This window comes from Varanus komodoensis, unplaced genomic scaffold (assembly GCF_004798865.1).
Source record: "Varanus komodoensis strain SLA01 unplaced genomic scaffold, ASM479886v1 scaffold17, whole genome shotgun sequence".
Lineage (NCBI taxonomy): Eukaryota > Metazoa > Chordata > Lepidosauria > Squamata > Varanidae > Varanus > Varanus komodoensis.
In genome coordinates, this window is record NW_025335505.1 from 18,770,391 (window position 1) to 18,792,558 (window position 22,168).

The following is a 22,168-nucleotide window of genomic DNA, read 5'->3' on the forward strand; positions in this document are numbered from 1 at the left end:
CAACATGAAGGAGTTACATGGTAAACACAGTGGCTCTGTTTCCCTGTAAGAGAAAAAATTGGGCTTTTTCTGGTTTTATTGTACAAGAACAGCATGCTGGTGCATCCAATGTGCTCCTTTCCACTTTACTACTCTTTCCTACACAAACATAACCAAACTGGGTGCCCTACAAAAAATTTGGACCTTAACTCCAACAATGCTGAGAGTTGAGTCCAAAACATCTGGATGGAGCAGGTCAGGGAGGGCCAATTCAGTGTTCTATTCACCCACAGGCTCTTGGTTTGCTGTAGCCAAACAAGGTTGGCTTATATACAAAGGTAATGCTTCCTAGTTAGCTAAGTTAAGCTTCTTGATTGATTTACATGATGAGTGGAACAAAAGAAAAATTAAATGTTTTAAGTGTGCTTCATGTACCAACACAGTAATTAGGGATGAGCTGGCAATTCTAGGCCAGGCCTACTCTTACGTGCAGATGTGCCCACCAATGAAGAAAGTCTGGAAACTTCTGTCTACTCACATCAACAGCTGTGCAGCAGCAACAGAAACAATTTACATGAAGAAGTGATATTTCAAGCAGGAACAACCTGGTGGCCTCCAGATGTTTTGGAGTACAAGTCCCATCAGCTAGTATGATCAGTGATGATGGAACTAGTTCTATAAAGAACTGGAGGGTACCAGATATCTAGTCCTTTGATATTATGTTCACAATACTTGTCCAACAGGTACCTGAGGGAGCACCTTTCCCCATATATTCGTACCCATCCACATAGATTCTCCTGTACTGTGTACCGTCCCTGGGGAGGATCAAAGGGGAAAGGGCTAGGAGGAAGGCATTCTCAGCCATAGCACATAAGACTATGGAATTCATTGCCCAGGATTATCTGCTGGCACCTACTCTTTTTTTTTTTAGGTGCCAGGTGAAAACTTTTTTATTTAAACAAGTTTTGGGTTGATTTGATTTAATTTTAATACTTTCATACTTTGTTATGGATTTTTTCCTAATTTATTTAAAACATTTCTATGCTGCCCCCATTGCAACAAAGCCTCGGAGCAGCTCACAAAGAATACATAAATACATAAATAATAACAATACAACAAATTAAAAAAATTGTTTAAAAATTTTAATTTTGGTTAATTTGATGTTTGTGTTTACTGGTATGTGAGAGTATATTTTATCTGAGATGCTCTATTAGTTTATTGATTTATATTTTATCTGATTAAAAATTGCTTTGTTGTAATTTATGCAAGTTTTTATCCTTTAGCATTGTAAGCTGCCCATAGAACGTCTGGATTATGGGGAGGCATAGAAATGGAAATAGGTAGGTAGGTAGGTAGGTAGGTAGGTAGATAGATAAATAACAGGTACATTAATGGGAAAGTAGTTCTGTAAAGCAACACAGAAAGAAGCACAACAAATTCCTTTTATGGAGTCAGGTAAATGGCACACACCTTTAAAGAAATCTGCAAATGAAAAGAGCGTACAAGGAGTTGCTCCAGATCTAGTCATCCTTAGAGTAGACCAACCAAAATGAATAGACCCATAGATTTCAATGAATATACTCTAAGTTAGATTAAATCTGGATTCAACTCAAAAAAAATTCTCAGCCATTCTAAAACAATGCATGTTTACATTTGATTAAATACCACAAATTCTTCAGACTATCCTTTAATGATCCCTGATGCTAAAATGCTTAGAATTCTTATGTGTCAAGGCAGACAACTAGTAAATGAAATGAAAAATCACAAACATTGTCTACATATTTAGATACATATATTTGTATCACTTTGGAAATCTGTTTCATGCTCAGACAGAGGAAAAAAATCCCCATGTATTCAGTGCTTAAACCCTAGAATATTTATTTCAGGCTTACACAGGTAACTCTCAAGAAGGTACTAATAAGAACACACCTGAATTTCCACCCTCGCCACTCCCATCTGTGGACAGAAAACGAAACTAGATTTGCAAAAGAACTTACAGAGCTATGAGAGAAGAATTAGAAGCCAGAAACAAAATAACAATTATAGAATTATACAAGTTACGAATAGGCAATGGCGTATAATTTCTAAAACTCCATTACTTATACCCATCATGAAATAAAAATTTCATATCACCTCTATCCACCTTATATGAATTAATTATTAGGACATCTTGACTACCTTGAGTAATCAAGTCCTAAAGGCAAAAACCAACTAAAGTAAAACCTAGATATATCTTGCAATTAGCCTTATATGCTATAGAATTAACCACTTGTATTGGGAGTCATTTCAACCTATGGCATCTTCAGTAACACATCTTTTACTTCTCTTCTTTTGTTCCGGGCAGCGCTCCAAATCCAAAATATGCCCAAACTGAAATCAACTTGTTTTAAATCGCACTGCAGCTTCCTATGCTGACATTGTACTGCAGGGGTGGGGGGCAACAGTTAAAGCTGCTCGAAGGACCAGCTCACTGAATGAATGCACAGCTGGGATGGTGGGAGGGGGGATAAGCAACACCCAACCAGGAAAAATAAAGTTGTAGAACTTGAACATGCATCCGTAGCATCCCAAAGAAATGGTGAAAAGTGCACCAGTTAAGAACTGTGCAGATTAGAATGATCACATGCTGAGAAAATCAGAAAATTCACAGAAAACATTCCCCAGCATTATTACCCTACACATACCATGCACCCACTCCATCAGCCCTGGTCCATAGCCAGCAACAACCCTGCTGGTCTGAAAGGATCTTTCCATATGCTCTTATACCAGTGGTAAGCACTGCTTAGCAGCATGGTGCACAAATGGAAGGCAAGAATACTGCTACAAGATGGCATCCATGGGCAGGATGCCCATGGAGGGCTCACAGCTTTCCTAGGGCAGGGGCTTCAGAGCAATCAGAAAGAGAAAGACTCTTTTTTCAGGGGTTCCATGCACTCAACACATCCTGTCCGTGTATCTGCCATGGCAGTGTATCTGGGGTCCCATGTTGGCATAGCAGAGCTTCAGTCAAAACCTATTGTCATCCACTCAGCATCAATGAATGTACAACTGCTTCCTAAATGCCTTATGAGGTACCAGCACACACATACAGATCAGGTAATTTTAAAAAAGAACAACAATAATGTTAAATAAAGCAACAAAGACAATAGTTTGGGGCCTTAAGAATTGCTCCCAGGTATATTCAGAGCTTTTTAATCAAGTGGCAACACTGTACTGAGATTCAAAACACTCCTCTTTTTATCCAGTGTAGACTTTCTTTGGACTGAAAAAGTCAAACACTTAAAATTCTTGCTCACTAGTTAACATGCAAACTGCAGAAGCAGGTTGCAGAGCACAAACCCTTACAATAAGATATGGGCAAATATCAGCCCTTGATTGCATCCTCTGTTTTATTTTGATGAAGACAACAGAGGAGGAAAGGAAGGAAAGGCACTGATGAAGAAAGAAAAGAACTGAGACACTCCAAATTCCTCAGTCACTGTGCAATCAAACACATACAAAACATGACCGCAGCTTGCTTCATAATGCCTGAAATGGTGGCTGCATGTAACCACCTGCTGCCTGCGTCTTCTCCAGAGAGACTTGTGGTGCCTAGAGAGCTTTGCCTCCTAGAAAGCCCAGGCCAGGCTCAACAGTTTCCAGCTGCCTGCTTATACCAGCTTCTTGGAGCCGAGTCTAAGTGCATCCCTGTTGATGCCTCTGGAGTGCTGACACCTGACAGCAGGAGAGGCGGAAGGAAAAGAGACCATCAACCCAAGCAGTACATGGACACGTTTTGCAATCTGCTGCTTCCTTGCCTGTGGCTTCTCCAGGAAGGTTTCCTGATATCTAAAGTGTTCTGCCCTAGAAGAGCCAGGGCCTGCTCCAGCACTTTCTAATTAAATCGTATCAGTTCCCTGGGATGGATTAAAGGGAATGTTGCCTTCTTAGGCTGGGCCTGCCGCTGCAGCAGCATTGTGACCTAAGACGATGGCAGTGGGAATTTCCCCTTTGGGAGTCATGAGGGTGCAAGTGTTAGCTTTATTGGCTAAGTGAGTCAGTTAACTTACAGAGGAAATAGAATGAGGATATCCCTACCTGAGTGATTATGCCTTCGGAAAAGAAACAAAGATTAAAATCTAATCTGTTCTGCCCATTTCCCTAAAAGGAAGGTTCTTCGTTGTCTTATTAGCCTATCCTCTGGCTTACTGGAGATCCAGTTAAATGCCAGCTCAGTCCAAAATAAACTCTATGATTTATTCTATGATTTAATATTGAACTGATATAGTTTGTATCATGGGGTGGGAAGCTGAGAAGCTAAGCAACCACATGTTGGGGATTACATGAGCGGACCCAGCTGGAGTTGGGGGTCAGACTAGATGACCTGGGAGACCCCTTCTAACTCCCTTTTTTTGTTTTTATGTTTCTAAGAGTTGGGATCTTCTAGCTGTCTTTGTATTTAGTGTGATATCAGCACAGACTGAAGGCACAGGAAGAGGGAATTGCTGCCTATAGGAGTCCTGTCTCCCTCTCTCTCTAGCCTGGATAAGTGCTAATTTGGAATCTTTGTGCCATGTGTCGGGCACTCAGGACAGACTGGTTTTTCCACAGGTACACAATCTAGAATTCTTTCTGCCTCTCTGATGGAACATGAGAGGTGCTTTCAAATTTGGTGCTGAAACAGAATGGGCTGATTGTCTGGGGTGACTTCAACATGTAGTCTGTGCCACCTTGCCTAGGACAGCTTACTGATTCATACTCGCCATGACCATCCTGGAGCTCTCCTAATAGGTTCCTGGTCCAGCACTAGAATCAGGACACACTATCTCCTTTTTGCTATTTTGCACCAGAAAGGAGAATAGTGATCTGAATGTAAAAAATTGGCATCTATTCCCTCATCATTGCTGGATCTCTTCCTATTGAGTTTTAAGCTGTCAGTGACATTAGCTTTCTGCAACAGTGGGGGACCTATTGAAATTGTCACTCCTCAGAGACTAATAGATCCTGCTGGCTCTGAAGAATTTCCCAATTGATATGCTTGGCATCCTTGTCAAAGCTCTTGTTGCCTCTGGAACTGATAGATGGCTTGGCTAATTACACAATTGCTCCCAAGAACTCCGTTCCACTGAGCAGAAACTGTGCAGCTCTTTGGCAACCATCTGAACTGAGAGCAACAAAGTGGGAATCATGATAGGCTTGATCAACCCAAGCGGGAAGGCATCAGAGAATGCACATGAAGGGAAAATAAAAATTATACGTATGGTCAAACATGAGTGGCAGCTCAACACCACTATGCTGTGGCGTTGATAGTAGCCAAGTGCCTCCTCCTCCCACTACCACATCTTGTCAGTATTGAACAATGAAACTTGAAGTAGTGTAAAACCTTTGTAATCTTATCTAGAGGCAGATAGAGCAGAATTCTTGGTAGCATACAGTCAAGCGTTGGCAAGATACATGGAACCCTAAGGCATCCATGCCCATTACTGGGAATCCATGGTTAATGTAGTGTTACTAGTTGGAGGTATTCAATCCAGTACTGTTGGATGAACTTCATATATTGTAGCCTGAGAATGTGAACAAGCTGTTGGGTTGAAAATGGCCAGCTCTGCACATATTTGACCTTTGCACATTGTGGGGTATCAAATCTAATGGCAGGGGAGGTCTGCCTGAGGACAGAAAATATAAACACCTCATTGAGAGAGGGAGAGGTTCTAACTTCCTTAAAAGGAACCAAAATGGAACCATTTCTGAGGGGGAAAAAACTGTTTTAAACCCCAATATCAACAAATATAGGCCAGTAATTAATAGTCCCTGGGCCAGGTGGTTAGGTGATGGCTGACTAACTGCTATCACTGCTGGAAGAAACTGAATATTTAGATCAATTTCAGTTGGGTTTAAGGATTGGCTTTAGAACAGAAACTGAATTAACTGCCTTGCAGAATTACTTCTGTCAAGGAAGGCAAAGAAAATGTGGCCTACAATTTCCAAGAATCCTCCAACCAAATTCTAGTTGGGACATGCTGAGAATATATTGACATTTTCAGTCTAAATACACACCGGATTGCACCTTTAAAGTTCTCAAAAGCTTTTGTTACCATTATTCATTGCATCCTTAGGACTAAACTGCATGGATTGGTTGTGGGAGGCATTGCCTGGTAGCAGTTCCACTCCTATTTGAAAGTCCAGCTCCAGAAGATTAGTTCACAGCACCATGAAAGGAATGCCTGCTCCTATATGTACCTACCCCATCCCTAAGATCAGGTGAGGAGACCCTTCCGAGAGAGCCATCCTTTGAGGAGATAAAGAGGATGGTAAAATAGAAGAGGGGCCTTCTCAGTGGTGGTACCCCATTTATGGAATGGCCTTCTGAAAGCAGTTCACCTGGTGTCTTCTTTACTTTTTCTGGCACCAGGCAAAAGCAGTTTTCTTCTCCAGACATTTTAACAACTGATTTTATATTGTTTTATTTAATGATGGTATTTATACTGCTTTTAGTTTTAATGTATTTTAACTTATTGATATTTGACCTTCCAGCTGCACATTATCAGTTTCATTGTATGCTGTTTTCATGTGTTTTAAAATTTGATGTTTTTTGTGAAATGTTGTAATCCACTTAGAGTGTCCTCAGACTAGGAAATAGTAGAATATAAATTGCATAAATAAATAAATAAATAAATAGTCATGACTTAAGCATATGGCAGATTTGTTTCCATGTTGTTTCACATCTACTTGCAGCTGCTGGGAAAAGTCATCCTGAGATTTGGTCCGAGGGTGTACCAGTATGATACACCCATTTTCATCAGATGCATATGAGGCTCTGGCTGTTGTGAATCAGTGCCAGGGAGTGGCAATGGGGTGGATGAGGGCAAATAAACTGAGACTCAATTTGGAAAAGATGGGAAGCAGGCCCTGTGGGTTGAGTAAATGGTGTTCAACTTGTTCTTGGTAGGACAGCATGTCTCCAAAAGAATAAAGTTTGCAATCTGGGGGGTCCTTGCCAAGCTATACTGTCATTAGAGGCTCAAGTAACCTTTATGGCTTAAGGCACTCTTTACCAGCTTTGGCTGATGTACCAGCTGTGACCATATTTAGCAATTACCCATGGTTTTGTGAAGCTGTTTAGACTGCTACTGCAGTACAGTTAGTCCAGAACAGACTGCAAGATTATAAACTGGGACAGGATGTTTTGATCATGTTACATTTATGCTCTGTCAACTGAACTAGCTCCCAGTCTGGTTTTCCAGGCACAACTTAAAGCATTGTTTTTCACTTTAATAGTCCTGAACAGCTTACTCCCAGGGTATCAAAAGAAAGACTGGTTTCTCCCTGATGTACCTGCCTGAACCTTAAGATCATTTTCAGAGACTCTGCTCCAACAGTTCCCACCAAATGAAATTAGGAAGGTAACTTATGAGGGCAAGCAGCTTTTCAGCAGTGGCAATCTGCTTATGGAATGGCTTTAAGAGACCAGTTTGTCTAGCACTATCATTATGATGTTTTTGTACCAGGTGAACACCAGCTCATTCATTCAAGTCCTTCATATAATGGATAGTCTGAGACATGGAGTAATGTGTATTTTTACTGGGTTTAGTTTTGATAGCTTTTAATGGTTTTTATTATTTCATGTTGCATGTTAATGGTATGTCTGCTTTGTGAAACACTCACAAAACGAGTTATAGAGTGACTAAGTACAGTAAGGGTCAATTTTATGCATGTTTAGACAGGAAAAAAGGTCCTACAACTTCCAATATTACCTAACATGAGAAATTCTAGGGATTGTAGAACTTATTCCACCCTAAGGAAATTCCTTATTCCACACTGGGTTGCTTCATATGTCATCCTGGTTTTCTCTTTGGCAATACTTTGCTGCATTTTCTAGTTTATATTTCAGTGAAATATTAAGCTTGTCAGCAATCAATGTATTTCAGATGAATTCTTCTACCTAACTTATTTATGGATTAAATCCTTATTTAATGTGAAAGAGTAAATGACAATAACTAACAGATTCTATCATGGTTTTATTTGAACTGATCATTAAAACTATGCACTGTGTGGTGACATCATCACATTTAGGCCTTTCTTCTTTTTGCAGGCAACCCAAGATTGCTTACAAGGTTCTTTTCATTTTATCTTCACAGCAACCCTGTGAGGTAGTGTTAGGCTGAGAGTGAGTACCTGGCCAAAAGTAACTAGCGAGTTTCATGGCTGAGGGAAGACTAGAACCCAGATCTCTTGAGCCCCCATACAATGTATTGCATAAACACAGACATTGGGATGCATTTTGTGGGTTGTGCTCCTAATGGTCAGAAGGCTCCATGTTTGGAGCCTCCTACCTCTCCTTTGCCCTGGTGGTAAGAGCCAGGCACAGCAATGTGGATGGAACGATCTCATCTATTTCCCTTCATTTAAATTGCACCAAAGTATCTAGCCAGTCTTCTGAGTTCAGGTGGAACTTTAGGAGAATGCGGAGCAGCCCGGAAAGCCCATGGGATATTCCATCTCATGGCTTCTCCCCTCCCTGACCACCAGAACTGTCTCTTTTCTCTTTGACTTCTCTCACCAACCCCCATGAAGCCTAGCACTAGGGAAGCAGCAAGGCAATAGATCCACAGCTTTCTGTGGTGCTCCAGGCACTGCCTAAAGGCCATAAGGATTTTTTCTGATACTGCTAAAAATAGGTTACAATTTAGCCCTTAATTTTGGCAGAAAACATCTTATTATCTTCGTCTTCAGAATGACAACTTAATTACTATTGTTAGTATATATAAGCTTTAAATAGGAGGTGCCAGTATCAATGCTATATAAAAGTTCAAAAATATTCTTATTTTTACAGAATATTCAGAATAGTTTAACCCACAGTTATGGAAAATATAGCAAACTAACTTCAGTACTGGTGTATCGAACTCAATCATTCCCCAATTTTATTTTCCACATTATTTTCATACAGATTTATACTGAATTTCAGTTTCTGCATGGGCAAACAACAGTATATGGGTATGCTATGGATATTGTATGCTTCAGAAAGCTAAGATAACAAGACACAAATTTATCTTGTATTTTATCTAACCAAGAATGAATTTGGGAAACAATTTCAGATGTAAATAGCTTCCACATGATGCATGATACAAACTATTATGTTAATGTTTCCTTTGCATCCTATGTGATAGAAACACAATTAAGTACACAACTGGCCTCCCAGAATACCATTGTGATCTGGAAATGCCCTTTTCAAAACAGCAAGCAGATTATTACAGTGGTGAAGATTAAGAGGAAATAATTGCAATATGAGATTTTGGGTTATTAGGACACATGGAATTAAAGGTGTATACCAAAGTGTAATGAATAGAAAAGCGATTTCTATTTCTATATTTCTAATACAGGCACACTGTACTCATGAGGGTGCTGTGATTGGTTTCAGCTTTTTGTCCAATACCAAGTAGGGTGGCAATCAAGATTTGCCTCTAACTTAATGCATGAAATGTGTCTAAGCATAGGAACAGTAAATGTTTGCTAAATTTCTCTCAGAACTGTGCTGATTATTTCATCTGCAATTCTCTCAACAGCAGGCTAGAAAAGTCAAATCAGCCAACTGTCAATGGGAAAAATAATGACAGTTGCAAAGCATTGTTCTCCCAACAAAAATAATATAAACAAGTTGCAGGAAAGATAGTTGCATTTCTCAAAATCTGAAAGAACTTTATAAACAAAGAAAAATGAACAATGAAAAATGGGGGGGGGATTATACAAAAGCAGCCACAGTAGCCTTCTTTTCAAATATTTACATTGCTTCTATTTGGAGAATAATTTGTTCCATTTAACCAGAGTCAGACCCTGGAGACTGCAGTAATCCATGGAGATTAATTACAGCCTTGGTGTTCTTTGAACACAACTTTTGAAGACATGAAGACATGGGATTCAACAGAAAAAGAAGAGAGGAATGTACACTTATCTTACTGATGGCTGTTCACCAGTCTGGGTGCTTCAGGGTTACAATCACTGTAAATGAGACTGCTATTTCTGAATCAAGGAGAGTAATTTGTAAATGAAAGCAGTACTGGGACCCAAAAGATATCCAGCATGTGTTATAACACACAGCACAGTGTATTTCAGAGACACTGAAATCCTAAAGATACAACCAGATCCTGCTAAAGTCAATGAAACTCATAATGAAACCACATTTCAAAGCCGCTAACAGTGCATTCTAACTGGGTGATCCATGTGGCATTATGCAGGCAGTATCAAATCCTTTTAAAGACAGTGTAGTTTACTGTTCAGACACTGTGGATAAGAAATGGATAATGAATTCTTCTACTTTACAAACTTTACTATTCCTGAACCCCTCCCCCCCCCATACCCATACCCTGAACCTCCCTAACCATCAGCTGAGGTTACATTGGACCTTACAGCTTCACCAGAAATGAAAAAAGCACTTAAGCTCAGGCAGTTACAAGGGGATAATTGTGGGTAAGCAGAGAATTTAGCACCTTGTCACACTTTCAGTTTTTCACTTTAAATTATTCACATTCATGCCTTACATGCATTTAACAAGAACTTGTATATAACTCTTGTGTCTGGAGCCATTGTGTCCACTCAGCCCATTTAGGAGGCTTCTATTGCTTGTATTTCAGGCAAGCTCAGTAAATACACAGCCATTAGGCTGAAGTGAGTCTCTGGTTTCTTAACACAGTCTAGGTAACGACCACATAGTCTGTAGCAGGAAGTCTATTGTACCTGCATATAGACCCCACATAATTTAGAATCTCATTCTAAATTGTGTGGCGAGAGCCCATAATGCCAGTGCGGGATCCCCACCAGAGCACTAGGAGAAGGACCAGCAAGCATAGACCTATTCTTCCCTCTTCTGTGATTTTAAACACATGGGTCTGAATGCCAGAATAGAGCTCAGGTTAGTCACGGTCTCATTTAAAGATACAGATTTACTTCCTGTTAGACAGTACAACAATTGAACCAATTACTGAAGGAGACTGTGGGTTCTTCCACAGTAGAGGCACTCAAGATGCAACAGGACAGCCCTCTGAGAAGGATGGTTTAAGTCCTGGAGTCCTGCACTGAGGAGGAGGTTGGACCTGATGGCCTTCTGGCCACTTCCTGCTCTATGAGACCATGATTCTATGAATTTCAGTCTGATATGACTGATTTTCCACTCTAATATCAATATAACTTAAATGTAGCTAACATTGATTTGATTCAACCCATGGCTGATCATGCATCGAAGGCAGCTGAAAAGCCCGTGGACTATTTCAGTTTTAAAAGTAAAGAAGCAATATAATAAAAAGTACGATCCAAACCATGATTAGACAGAAAAAGCATTCCTTAAACAGAAGTGCATGTTGGGGAATGCTGGGAATTTTAGGACCTTCTTTGTCAAAATATGCATAGCACTGTACCCTAAATGAGAAATTAAAGAAATTATAAAAGCTTACATGGTGATGGCTCATGTGTTCCTTCCTCTGAACTATCTTCAGGTCCTTCCTCACCTACTCCAGAGGTGACTGAATCTTCTGGAGCAGAAGCAGAACTTGGTGTGCTTGGTCCACTGACAGATCCAGAATCACCATCCTCACTGTTTGAACCATATCTATCTTGCTGAGCTGATGTTCCGCTCTCACTGAAGCTTCTCCGGTCTTTCCTGTGCACACGGGAGTGAAGCACCATTTGGTGATAAGTGCGGAAGATCTTTCCACACTCAAAGCACTCAGTAGACTTGTTCTGTGATGCCCGTCTGCTCTGACGCGAGGATGGTCTGTACTCAAGGCCATCTTGTGCAAGAATGCAGTTGTCCCCTGACTGTGCACTGCTGCTTTTCTCTGAACGCCCACTACTACAAGTCTTCTTCTTCGGATGACTGGAAGAGCTTAGAGAGTCCTGCTCTTGTTTGCGCTTCTCCTGACTGACAAGAATATACTCCCTTTTGTCCCTGTCATACGTGACATCCGCATCTGCCAAGACTTCATCCCATCCTAAATATTTCACATATTCTGAAGGTTCTGCAACTTTTCCTTTGGTAACCAGATGCCAAGCTTGATAACTACTGACTGGATCCAGCTCAGCTACTCTTTTCCCCAGTTGGCCCCTTGGAATACCATCAATCCCTACCGATGGCCTCAAGTTCAGATACTGGAGAAAAAACTGCTTTGCTATAGACGGGTCTAGATTTTCATCAATGAGCCTCTCAGCTCTTTTTTCATTCCGGGCTCCTTGAGACTTACAATGTACAGAATTATGTGATTTTAGGCTTTCCATATTTGTAAACAAGTTTCCACACTTGGTACAAACTTCATACAGAGACAAACCAGACACAATAGTCTCCTCTTGAATGACATCATTAATAGTGGCCATAGGCTCTAAATCATTTTTTGGCTTGTTTTTGCTCCCAGATTTTGGGCCATGGGATTTCATATGATTTTTGAGGAACCAGGGCTCCTTAAATTTCCTGCCACAAATGTGGCACCCATGGTCAAATGATCCTCGATGTTTCTTCATGTGAGCTTTGAGGAACCATGTTTGACTAAATGCTTGCCCACAGACTTCACAAGGAAACTCCCCTGCACTTGACTCAGTCTTGAAGTTTTCAGTGTATGTTTCCCCATTTGGAATCTGAGTGGTAATGTGGTCTCTCTCCACGTGATTTAATAGAGTCTCCTGTCTTAATGTCATGTAGTTGCACAGCCTACATTTGAAAGGTTTGTGGACCTGATGTATGTGCTGTTCCAATTCTTTCTTCCCTTCAAACTTGTTTTTACAGAATGTGCACTGAAGAGTGCATAACTTAACATCATCCCCAACAGGTGCTTCTGTGGTCAACTCTTTTCTGCTGCTTCGAAGCAAGATCTTGCCATCTTCTGCAGGAGCTGCTCCATTCAATATCTTGTTGCAAGCAGAAGTGCTTTTAGTAGGGCTGGTGCAACCATCAAGGCCCTCTGAGACTCTCATCTCACTGAGCTGTGCTTCTCCTCCCACCTCCACTTCGTTCCCCTGGCTGATAGTGCCCGTCCGGTGACTCCTAATGTGTATCTTTAAGTTGCCCTTTTGGGAAGCTCTGTGGTCACAATAAGGGCACTTGTATGGCTTCTCTCCAGTGTGCTTCCTCATGTGCTGTGATAGTGAGCTCTGGAAAGGAAAACTCTTGCCACAGATGCAGCAGCTATGCAATACCAACTTATCCACATCCATGTCATGCCTGTTCATCTTCTGAGGACTGGAAGCTCTTCGTAACTCCATGTTTGCATCTACACTACAATCCATCCGTACTACAGCAACACCAACAAAAAGGCAAAAAACTGTCCATGAGTGGGAAATTATGTAGCCATTTCAGTCATGAATTGTTGATGGCTGAGTCTTTATCTCTTCATTCTTATATTGGAGTTTTGCCTCAGCTGTTTGAAAGCATTTTGGGTATATTGATACATTGGTAGTTTTTGAGTCAGATGGTAAACTGGACCTGGAGCCAAAACAAAGACACAACAAAGCATTACTAAATGAAATCTGAATTACAGAAAACATATTTATTTTGATCCCTTGCATTAGGTTTATATCAAGACTTTATTTTCACCTGTACCAAAAAAGTGGCTTAAACTGCATTAAATCTGACTTGAGTGTACTGTAATTCCTAACTTGAATTGGGATAATTCATACATATGTATGGAAAAGTAGTTTCAGGCACCAGGAGACAGAATGTGTGTGTATAATTGCTATTTACTAAAAATAAGAATACAAGTCTCAGAAACACTTTTTTTCTCCTTCAAAATCCAAAAGAAAAAGTGTGTACACAGCTTCAAGTGAATAAGCCCTTTCTTGAAGTAGCTGTCATATTTTAAGTCTGTGGTTTTATAGACACGTATAATTTCATGAAAAACAGCCAAACTTTTGTTTGCTTAGAGATAAAAGGGTTTTGTACAGTACTCTATCCTTTCTGCAAATGGCATCTCAGGCATGGCTGCTATACTTGTATTTATCTTTTTATCTTTTTTATTTATAGTTATTTTTATTTTATTTTTTTTATTTAAGGGGAAGCAACAGTACAGCTAAATAAGATCCTTACACAGGCCAATTAATTTAGTAGGGTTACTAACACCTTGCTTAGGTGAATGTTAACACAGACTTGGAAGTCCTTGTTGATACAAGAAGGATTAGATATCACATGAACAAGCTAAACAGTTTTAGGCTACATTAAAATCATTGAGATATTGAGGGTGGGTAAATACAATTCAGCAAGAGGAATTTTTAATATTGAAGACTGAATACCACCATTTCTGTATTGCTCTCACAGACTGAAAACTTTAAATCTCATTATACAAGATTACATTTCCACTTTGTGACTACAGGTAAAATTATGTTTAGTAAAAACCTTTCTGCCCTCCTTTTTAGAAAGTCTGTTGCTACGTTGGTGAAGAGGCATCCACTGGTTAATCCTACTGGCCTCCAGTAGTGATATCTGTATGCCCAACATTTGAAAGAAAAGAGCTTCATATTTCTGTTTCTAGAAACATCCCTACTATTCCTGCCCCTCCTAACTTTAGTTCCTCTTTCAACAAGAAAATGGCAGTTTATTAAAAAGCCTGTTGTCCTGAATCAACTAGTCCATGTGTGTTTAGGTACCAATGTGTGAACTGCACTGTACCCCCAAAAGATTTCAGGACTTGGCCAAGTAACTGGAAAGTACCCGGAAAAGAAGGGTTTCAGCCACACAGAAAAGTGCTTGCAAAGGATACTCTTGCTGAGCTGAGAACAAGGTACTATCTTGCTTAATCAAGATGGAATCATGATTAAGTGTTTTGGGTCTTCGTTGCTCAGCTGCATGCTACTGAAGCCCTGTGGTAAGAAGACTGTGCTCCAGATAGCCACCATAACAACTCCCAATTTGACCAATTGCTGCCAGCATCCCCACACTTCTATCTTAGCTCAGAATGACAACTGGTTTCTCAAGCCTAACTTTACACAGTTTGTCAGCACAGGAAGTTGTAGGGTCAGGGGCTAAACCATTATCTTTCTGAAATCAAATGCTTGCTCAATTTAATACCAATTGAATCCATTTTCCATTTTAAACTGCTAGCCACTTGCATTATCACTTATAATGAACATACAAAGCATGTATTTTACACATTCTGTGTTTCATTGATCAGGTGGCACTTTTGGTATTAAAATTATGCTCTGAATAGAAGGTCTTCCTCATCACTCAATATACTGAGAACTAAGTATTTTTAGTATTCTTCCTGACTGCCTTGTGTACCAACAGAATGCTCGAACTGATTGTAGACATTTGAACTCAAGAAGCAGCCTGATAAGTAAAAGGTATGCTAATAAAAGGACTCTCTCAACAACTGCAGCAGGAGTGTACAGATACACAATAGAGGGAGAGCTCCCACTTTAGTGGAAATTGCCTATACAGGAGATACGTATCGTTCCCATCTTGCTAATCATTATGCTGCATGATTCTTTTAAACATGGCATAGGCCTAGGTTAAAGGTCAGCAACACGTGGTCCTGCAAATGCTGCAAATCCTATCAGCCTGTGGAGAGAGGGCTGTCGCACATTGCAGCCTGCTCAGAGAGAGGTGTCCGATTCTGCGGAGGAGGTGGAGGGAGGCAGATGGCTTTGCAGTTTCAGGATTAACTGGTGAAGACTCTCAGACAGGCTGTGAGAACGAGCCTGCCATGGAAAAGCAGGGAAGCATTTCAGAGCTGGAGGGACTGGCAGTGGAGAAGGAGTTCCTTCACCCTGTCAGAGATGACAGGTGAAGCAAGCGCGCAGATTACGAAGTGTCCAGCATTCCCGCCATCTAGCCCTCAGCCAGCAGGAGCCACCCTGCAGGTGGACTGAGAAGCTTTTCTGGAGGAGAGGGAAGCAGAGGAAGCTCCAGTTTCGATTCAACTCTAAGCATGGCAGATGCTTCTCAAGAACACTACTTTGGTTTTATATTGTTCTGTTACCAGAAGTACAAAGTTTAAAATAAACACTAGACTCTGAAATAAGAAGTCCACGTTTTGCACAGCAACCCCTGCAGTCTCAGGAGAAAAAGCCAAATATTTCTTGACCAGATGTCAATGCTTTGGACCTATTTCTTTAAAAACCTGAAACATACTTCCAAAGTGTGTTTACTGGGGCTTTGCACATAATTCAGTGTTGCCTACGTGATGGGAGCGGAATGTACTTTAAGGCCTATGATTGTACTAAAATCTGATCCCAGGTCTTGCTGTTCCATTTCCAACAGTCTATTGCAGGGCTCCTTTCCCAGCATCAAAACAATCTCACATTGTCAGGGAATTACAACTTGATGTAAAACTGCAACTCCTACATGTGGAATGAGCAGTCCTTACTTCCTTGCTCTGGCAAATATCCCACAGAAATGCTTTTTTAAAGTCCTTTTATGGACAACTTCATTCACCTTTATACTGCTTAATTCCAAAGATAACACGACTGTTCTGTAATTCTCAAGCAGCTAATGCACAGGAGCAGGAAGATGAAGGGGTGGGCTGCCTGTCTTTAAATAGTAAGCATATCCTTGAATTCACAGGAAATCCTAGCAGTCTATGTCTCTCAAAGTAAATACAGGCATTAGGAAAAAGTCAGCATGGCTTTGCCTTGATTTTTTCCAAGAAGGTTTGAAGCTGAATTCTGCCAGGCCCTTCCCCCCCCCCCCCCCGCCCCCCTTGTTGTTGTTAATCTAGGAAACTGACTAAACTATCAACTAAATTAAAGCAGAAGATGCCAAAATGGGGAAAGCTACTAAGACAAAACTGGGGTGGAGGTGGGGGTGCACCCTTTAAATTCAATGTGCTTCTGTTCAGAATGCCAGAACAATAATACGCTTAACTTTGCTGCAAATAGAGATCTGTTCCTTTTTATGTCCTGAGATACATACTTAGCAGATTTGCAACTACCAACCCTGCAACTGTATTCTAAGATTCTTCTACCATGTCATTTGTCCTGTCTAGCTCTCTTGCTCCCCCACACACTGATCTAATGATGATATTCTAAATAGGCTCCAAACCTCTAGAGGAAATAATTAGACTGTTATGAAAGAGCACCACAGGCAACAACACTTACGAAAAGACAAAACACACCCGCAAACACCTATATTAAGTTGGAAAAATCTACAATAAATGAAGGGTTCTCAAAAGAGAGAGAGAGAGAGAGAGAGAGAGAGAGAGAGAGAGAGAGAGAGAGAGAGAATGAGAATTACAGGGAAATAGTGAAGATGTATATAAGACAACTCGCAAAGCACTTTCTAAAGTAGTCGTATGAGGAGGTTATTCCGGTTCCCTTTTATAGGGTATGTTGAAAAATGCTGGCCTATCACCCACTCAGTACATATTTTGTGCTTCAATATACTGGCTATGTTTGTCCTCCCAGAGACAAAGAAATGTATTTTATTGGTTATAGTGTAGCACTATAAGGAATGAATTAAAATACATCATTAACATCCTGGTCCAGCTTATCTTACTACCCAAACAAAGAAGCTATTCTTTGAACAAATGCGGGAGGGGCGCAGAGCCCATAACAACAATGAAGCGCTCCCTGCCCTACAAACCGTTCTGTTACAAGATCAACAATTATAAGCTTATATTCTACAGATCTGGATCCCGAATAGCAGTATGAAGTGATGCATTCTCTAATGGGAGAGTGAGTACCATTGATGACAAGGCCTTGGGGCTTCTGCTGTTCTCAGACCAATCAATAATCCATTATGTCCAAACTACATTTCCACTCTAATATGAGGAATAAAAGAACAGCCAGTATTAGCACTTATTTTGTGGACACAAAATAATAATAATCAATGCTATACCTCACAGACACACAAAATGCTTCCATCATGAGACTGACATGATCGGTCATACATAAAACTGACAAAACTATTTACAGTGCCAGCTACTGTACTTTTTTATCTCAGAAGCCTTCTGTATGTGTGTGTGCTTTACAAGATATTTCACACCTATGAATATGCACTCACAAGTCCTGGCACAAATGAAATTCCAATTTCCCAGCTAGCATCTTCCTATACTTTGCAGGACAAGGAAAGGCATGCTACATTTGCAATAGGATGAAAAAGAATCGTCACCTTCTTTTAAGCTCTCCGTTTCCCTAAAAATAACATAGCCAAAACATCAGATGATATTTTTACTGTGTTTTTAATTGTATGTTTTTATGGGCTCTGTAAACTGCCTAGAGAACTTCAGCTGCAGAGTGATAGAGAAATGAAATAAATAAAATCATATCCAACTACTGAAATAAATAAATAAATATCCAACTGCTGATAACAAAAGAAGCTAATCAATGTAACATAATTTAAATTCAAACAAGATATTAGATGGGACATAAAAATAAAGAACCATGTGTCTACCAATATCATGTGCATTTAAAATATTCATCTGTGTGTATGTAAACTCAGTTGTTTTTCATACATTTATTTTGTGCCAGCATACATAAAAATAGTTATCAAATATCAACAGAAACACAACTAAACCATGAAAGTATAGATGATTAATAAGGGCTAATCATGGATTGTGTTGTCAGACTTGTGAAGTCAGATTAGTAGTTAAAACTGACTTTATAGAATGATAAGTGTGAGGGAGAATAATATTGTAAATTTCACAAGACCAGCAACTGAGTTTATGCACGGCCATTTTTAAAAATTTTAAAAACAACATGTTTCTGGGCAGGGGATTAGCATGGTTGTCCAGTACCCAGATTACCTAAATTTAAGGCCCAATGAATGCAGTAGAACTTTTAGTAAACATACATAAATTTGCAATTTGTTGATCTATGATTCTCCACCAAAATCATTGACTCTTCAGTTCCTCATCAAACTAATTAGTATGGGACCCCTTTCAAACCTTTGAGTCTGCTTTTAAATGAAGCAGATCATGAAGCAGATCATGAAGCTTTTCAAAATGAACTTTTGAAAATAATAACAAAGAAGATAAATCCAAATGCAAGGAAGGCAGGAAGGAAGAATAAGCCTTTTCGAGTTTACAAATTTTAAAATTGCATAATGTAGCCTTTCTAAAAAATAATAACCCTGCTTCAAACACTGTCCTTGTTGAGAAGAATTTCATCAGTTTACCTCTCAAATAAAATGGCAAAATGGTATTTATGGAGATATTCAGTTGCTGTCAACTATAAAAGCAATTGCCCTAGACTTACAATGGTTTCGACCATCTTTTATGTAAGATGTTTTTTAACTTCTCCAATTGCAATACAGAACAGAACGTTGTGAATAAAACAAAATGGCAGCTACTGCTTAAATAAACAAAAGTGGAACTGAAAACTATGTACCTCATTTCATGTCAGCCCAACATAGTGACAGGCATATAACCTAGCTAATACATTATTAGCTAATGCATTATGGGACTGAAGGTGTTATGCTCTGTTCACTGCATCTATGAATTTCACCTTCCTTTCCAAGGATGAGCTGTTTTAGACCATTTATATCTGGTGGTACATTTTAGGAAACAGTAAGGATTTTGCAGATACACCAACTAGCCTACACTCCATTATCTTTGTCTGAGCTGACAGTCCCCGATTTTTGTTCTCAGAAACCTGAACACCATGCTGAAGCTGAATTTTCAAGTACAGCTCAAAATGCATACCTGCCATTTATTTACTATATTTTTTGTTGTTGTTAGTCACAAAGTCATGCCTGACCCATCAGAACCCTATGGACAACATTCTTCCAGGCTCTCCTGTCCTCCACCATCCCTCAGAGTCCACCCAAGCTCACCCCCACTGCCCCAGTGACTCCATCTAGCCACCTCATCCTTCTGCCGTTCCCTTCGCCGTTCCCAGAATCTTACTATATTTACATCCCACCTTTTTTTCCTTGCAAGGAACTCAAGGTGGCTTATATAATTCTCCTCATCCTCTCAGGCTTATCCTCACGAAATACCATCAGATAGGCTGGACTGAGAGTTTGTGACTGTCCCAAAGTCACCTAGTGAGCACCACTGAGTACAGTGACCCTATAGAGGAAGTATATACAGATTAAATAGGCCACCCACATAGGGTAGTGGAATACAAGGATTCCGCAGGGGGCCGCTGGCAATTTCAACTCAGTGTAGCTGACACCAGGATGAAATCCGAAACACTCTGAGGAATGCAGAAACGGCTCAGATGGATCAAAATCACTCCTAAGTACTCCTTCCCAAGTAGAGTTTGACTCCCTGATTTATTAGACAGCCTGGCATTATGAAGCAGCTAGTGATTACTTGAACACAAGTGGAAGAACTCTCAGTATGACTCTGACAAAACACAGATTAAGAGCAGTGGTGATGATGGCTAAGGAATAATAATGAAGTCAATGGATACTTTTTTCTTTCTTTTTCTAATCATCCCCAGTGGGATTTCAGGGGCAGGGGGAACAGGTTGGGAATAGCTTAAACTTTACCTCCCAGAGTAGCAGACTTTAAATGGAACCACACACAATTGCACAAATATGAAACTTTCACACATATCTAATGTGTGATTAAATGTTTAGTGTGGTCCACAGAAAGTGGTGTTATAAGATTAGTTCTTGGTTGTGTAACTTTTACGTTAAAGCACCCTACATGATCCCACATAGGATGACTTTTAGCATAGATATAGATATAAAACTGGTGTTGACATTTGATGCTTAGAGTGAGACATCGTTAAGAAGCAGAGGAAACCCACCTCTACTTCTCTTTGACATCCAAATGAGATAACAAAAATGTTACACTGGTCTCTGGAAACAGTAATGGATTGTATCAGAGCCAGTACCCTGAATCTGAATCCTGATAGGAGAAATACTCTTGGTAGCCAGTGTTCTTCCTTGTCTGCATAGAGCTAGGTGTTTTCTGGTTGGAGTTCCTGATTAGCAGATTTATCTTTGGAAGTCCAGATGAGCTGTATGACATGGAATACTTCCAGCAACTAAAACTGGTGCACTGCCTTTCCAGGACAAAGGTAGCCTGTCCCAAGAATTTCCAGATGAGACTACTGCATGTGTGTTACCTTGGAAGACTGCTCTGAAAGTACAGTTAGTCTAACATATAGCAGCTGGAATACTAACCAGAAAAGAATGAAACCCTGAGAAGATACTTCTTGTCTATGTAGATAATGCTGGACCAATCACCAGTTTCAGTCTATGGCATCTTCCTTTGTATTTCTTTGGTGATGGGAGAGATGGCTACACAACGTTGTTAAGTGCTGTCATGTAATCTCGGACTTATGGTGAAAACCTTCCAAAGTGTTATATCCATCACAGCCCTACTTAGTTGTTCTAAATGCAAGGCTGCGGCTTCCTTTATGGAGTCAATATGTCTCCTATTTGCCGATCCTTTTCTTCTTTGGCCTTTGGGTTTCCTTAACATAATTGTCTCCTCCAATGATCCTTGCCTTCTCATGATCCACCCAAAATATGACAGCCTCCATTTTGTCATTTTTGCTTTTGCTTGATTTTACCAAATCAAATTTTGGTTTGGTTTGATTTAGGACCCACTTGCTCATCTTTCAGTGGCTACCTAGCTCAACTGAATTTGCTTTTGTCTGACATTTTATACTTTAGCTGACAAGCTGTTTCATTGTGACTAATTTATACTGCTTCATTTTTGTTTTGTTTTGCTTGCTTTGTTAGCCTCCTTGGGAGCAGCCATGCTAATGACCAACTCAGAGATTTACAAAGTAAATAAATGAAAAATCCCACAAAACATGAGGAGGCTGCCAGAAAAGGGGTGGGGGGAGCTACCATTCTGTCTTGCACAAAACTCTCTGGGTTCCATCCTTCACTGAAATCAGTCATGGGCATTCCAAGAAAGTGCAAGAGGGTTGCCAATCTTGCAGTCTAAGCAAGGCTACATACTGTGACAGAGATCCAAGTATTAAAAATAATACTGGCTGCCAAATTACAAAGTGCTGACCTAGACTTTGAACTTGTTTTTCACAAGATTTTGCACTTCCACAAGACATGGCCAATTCCAGTTAACAATGTCTTTTATTGTTGCCTAATTTGTCTATGAGAGACCTTTTGTGAACCTATGACCACAGAATGTAAATGCTTCCACACTGTAGATTATTTCAATCTTACATTACATCTTAAATCATCCTATTACTGTATTAAAATACAAATATTTCACTTATCTATCTACCTATGTACACCCCAAACTACTGAAAGCATTTTTGCTGCTCTCTTGTCAAATGAAAAAGTTCCCAGGACAGCTAACAAAGATTAATTATA

At 40.0% G+C, this 22,168-nt stretch overlaps 1 protein-coding gene across 5 annotated transcripts in view; it reads right to left on the reverse strand.

Annotated features, from left to right (window-relative positions):
- ZNF516 (zinc finger protein 516) overlaps positions 1-22,168 on the reverse strand; it is a 127,519-nt gene that overhangs the window by 56,417 nt on the left and 48,934 nt on the right. For all 5 annotated transcript variants that reach the window (XM_044426518.1, XM_044426517.1, XM_044426516.1 and 2 more), the window contains one exon: positions 11,403-13,420. In XM_044426518.1, the coding sequence (XP_044282453.1) occupies positions 11,403-13,224 (1,822 nt within the window). In that variant the 5' untranslated portion in view covers positions 13,225-13,420. The remainder of the gene's footprint in view (positions 1-11,402; positions 13,421-22,168) is intronic.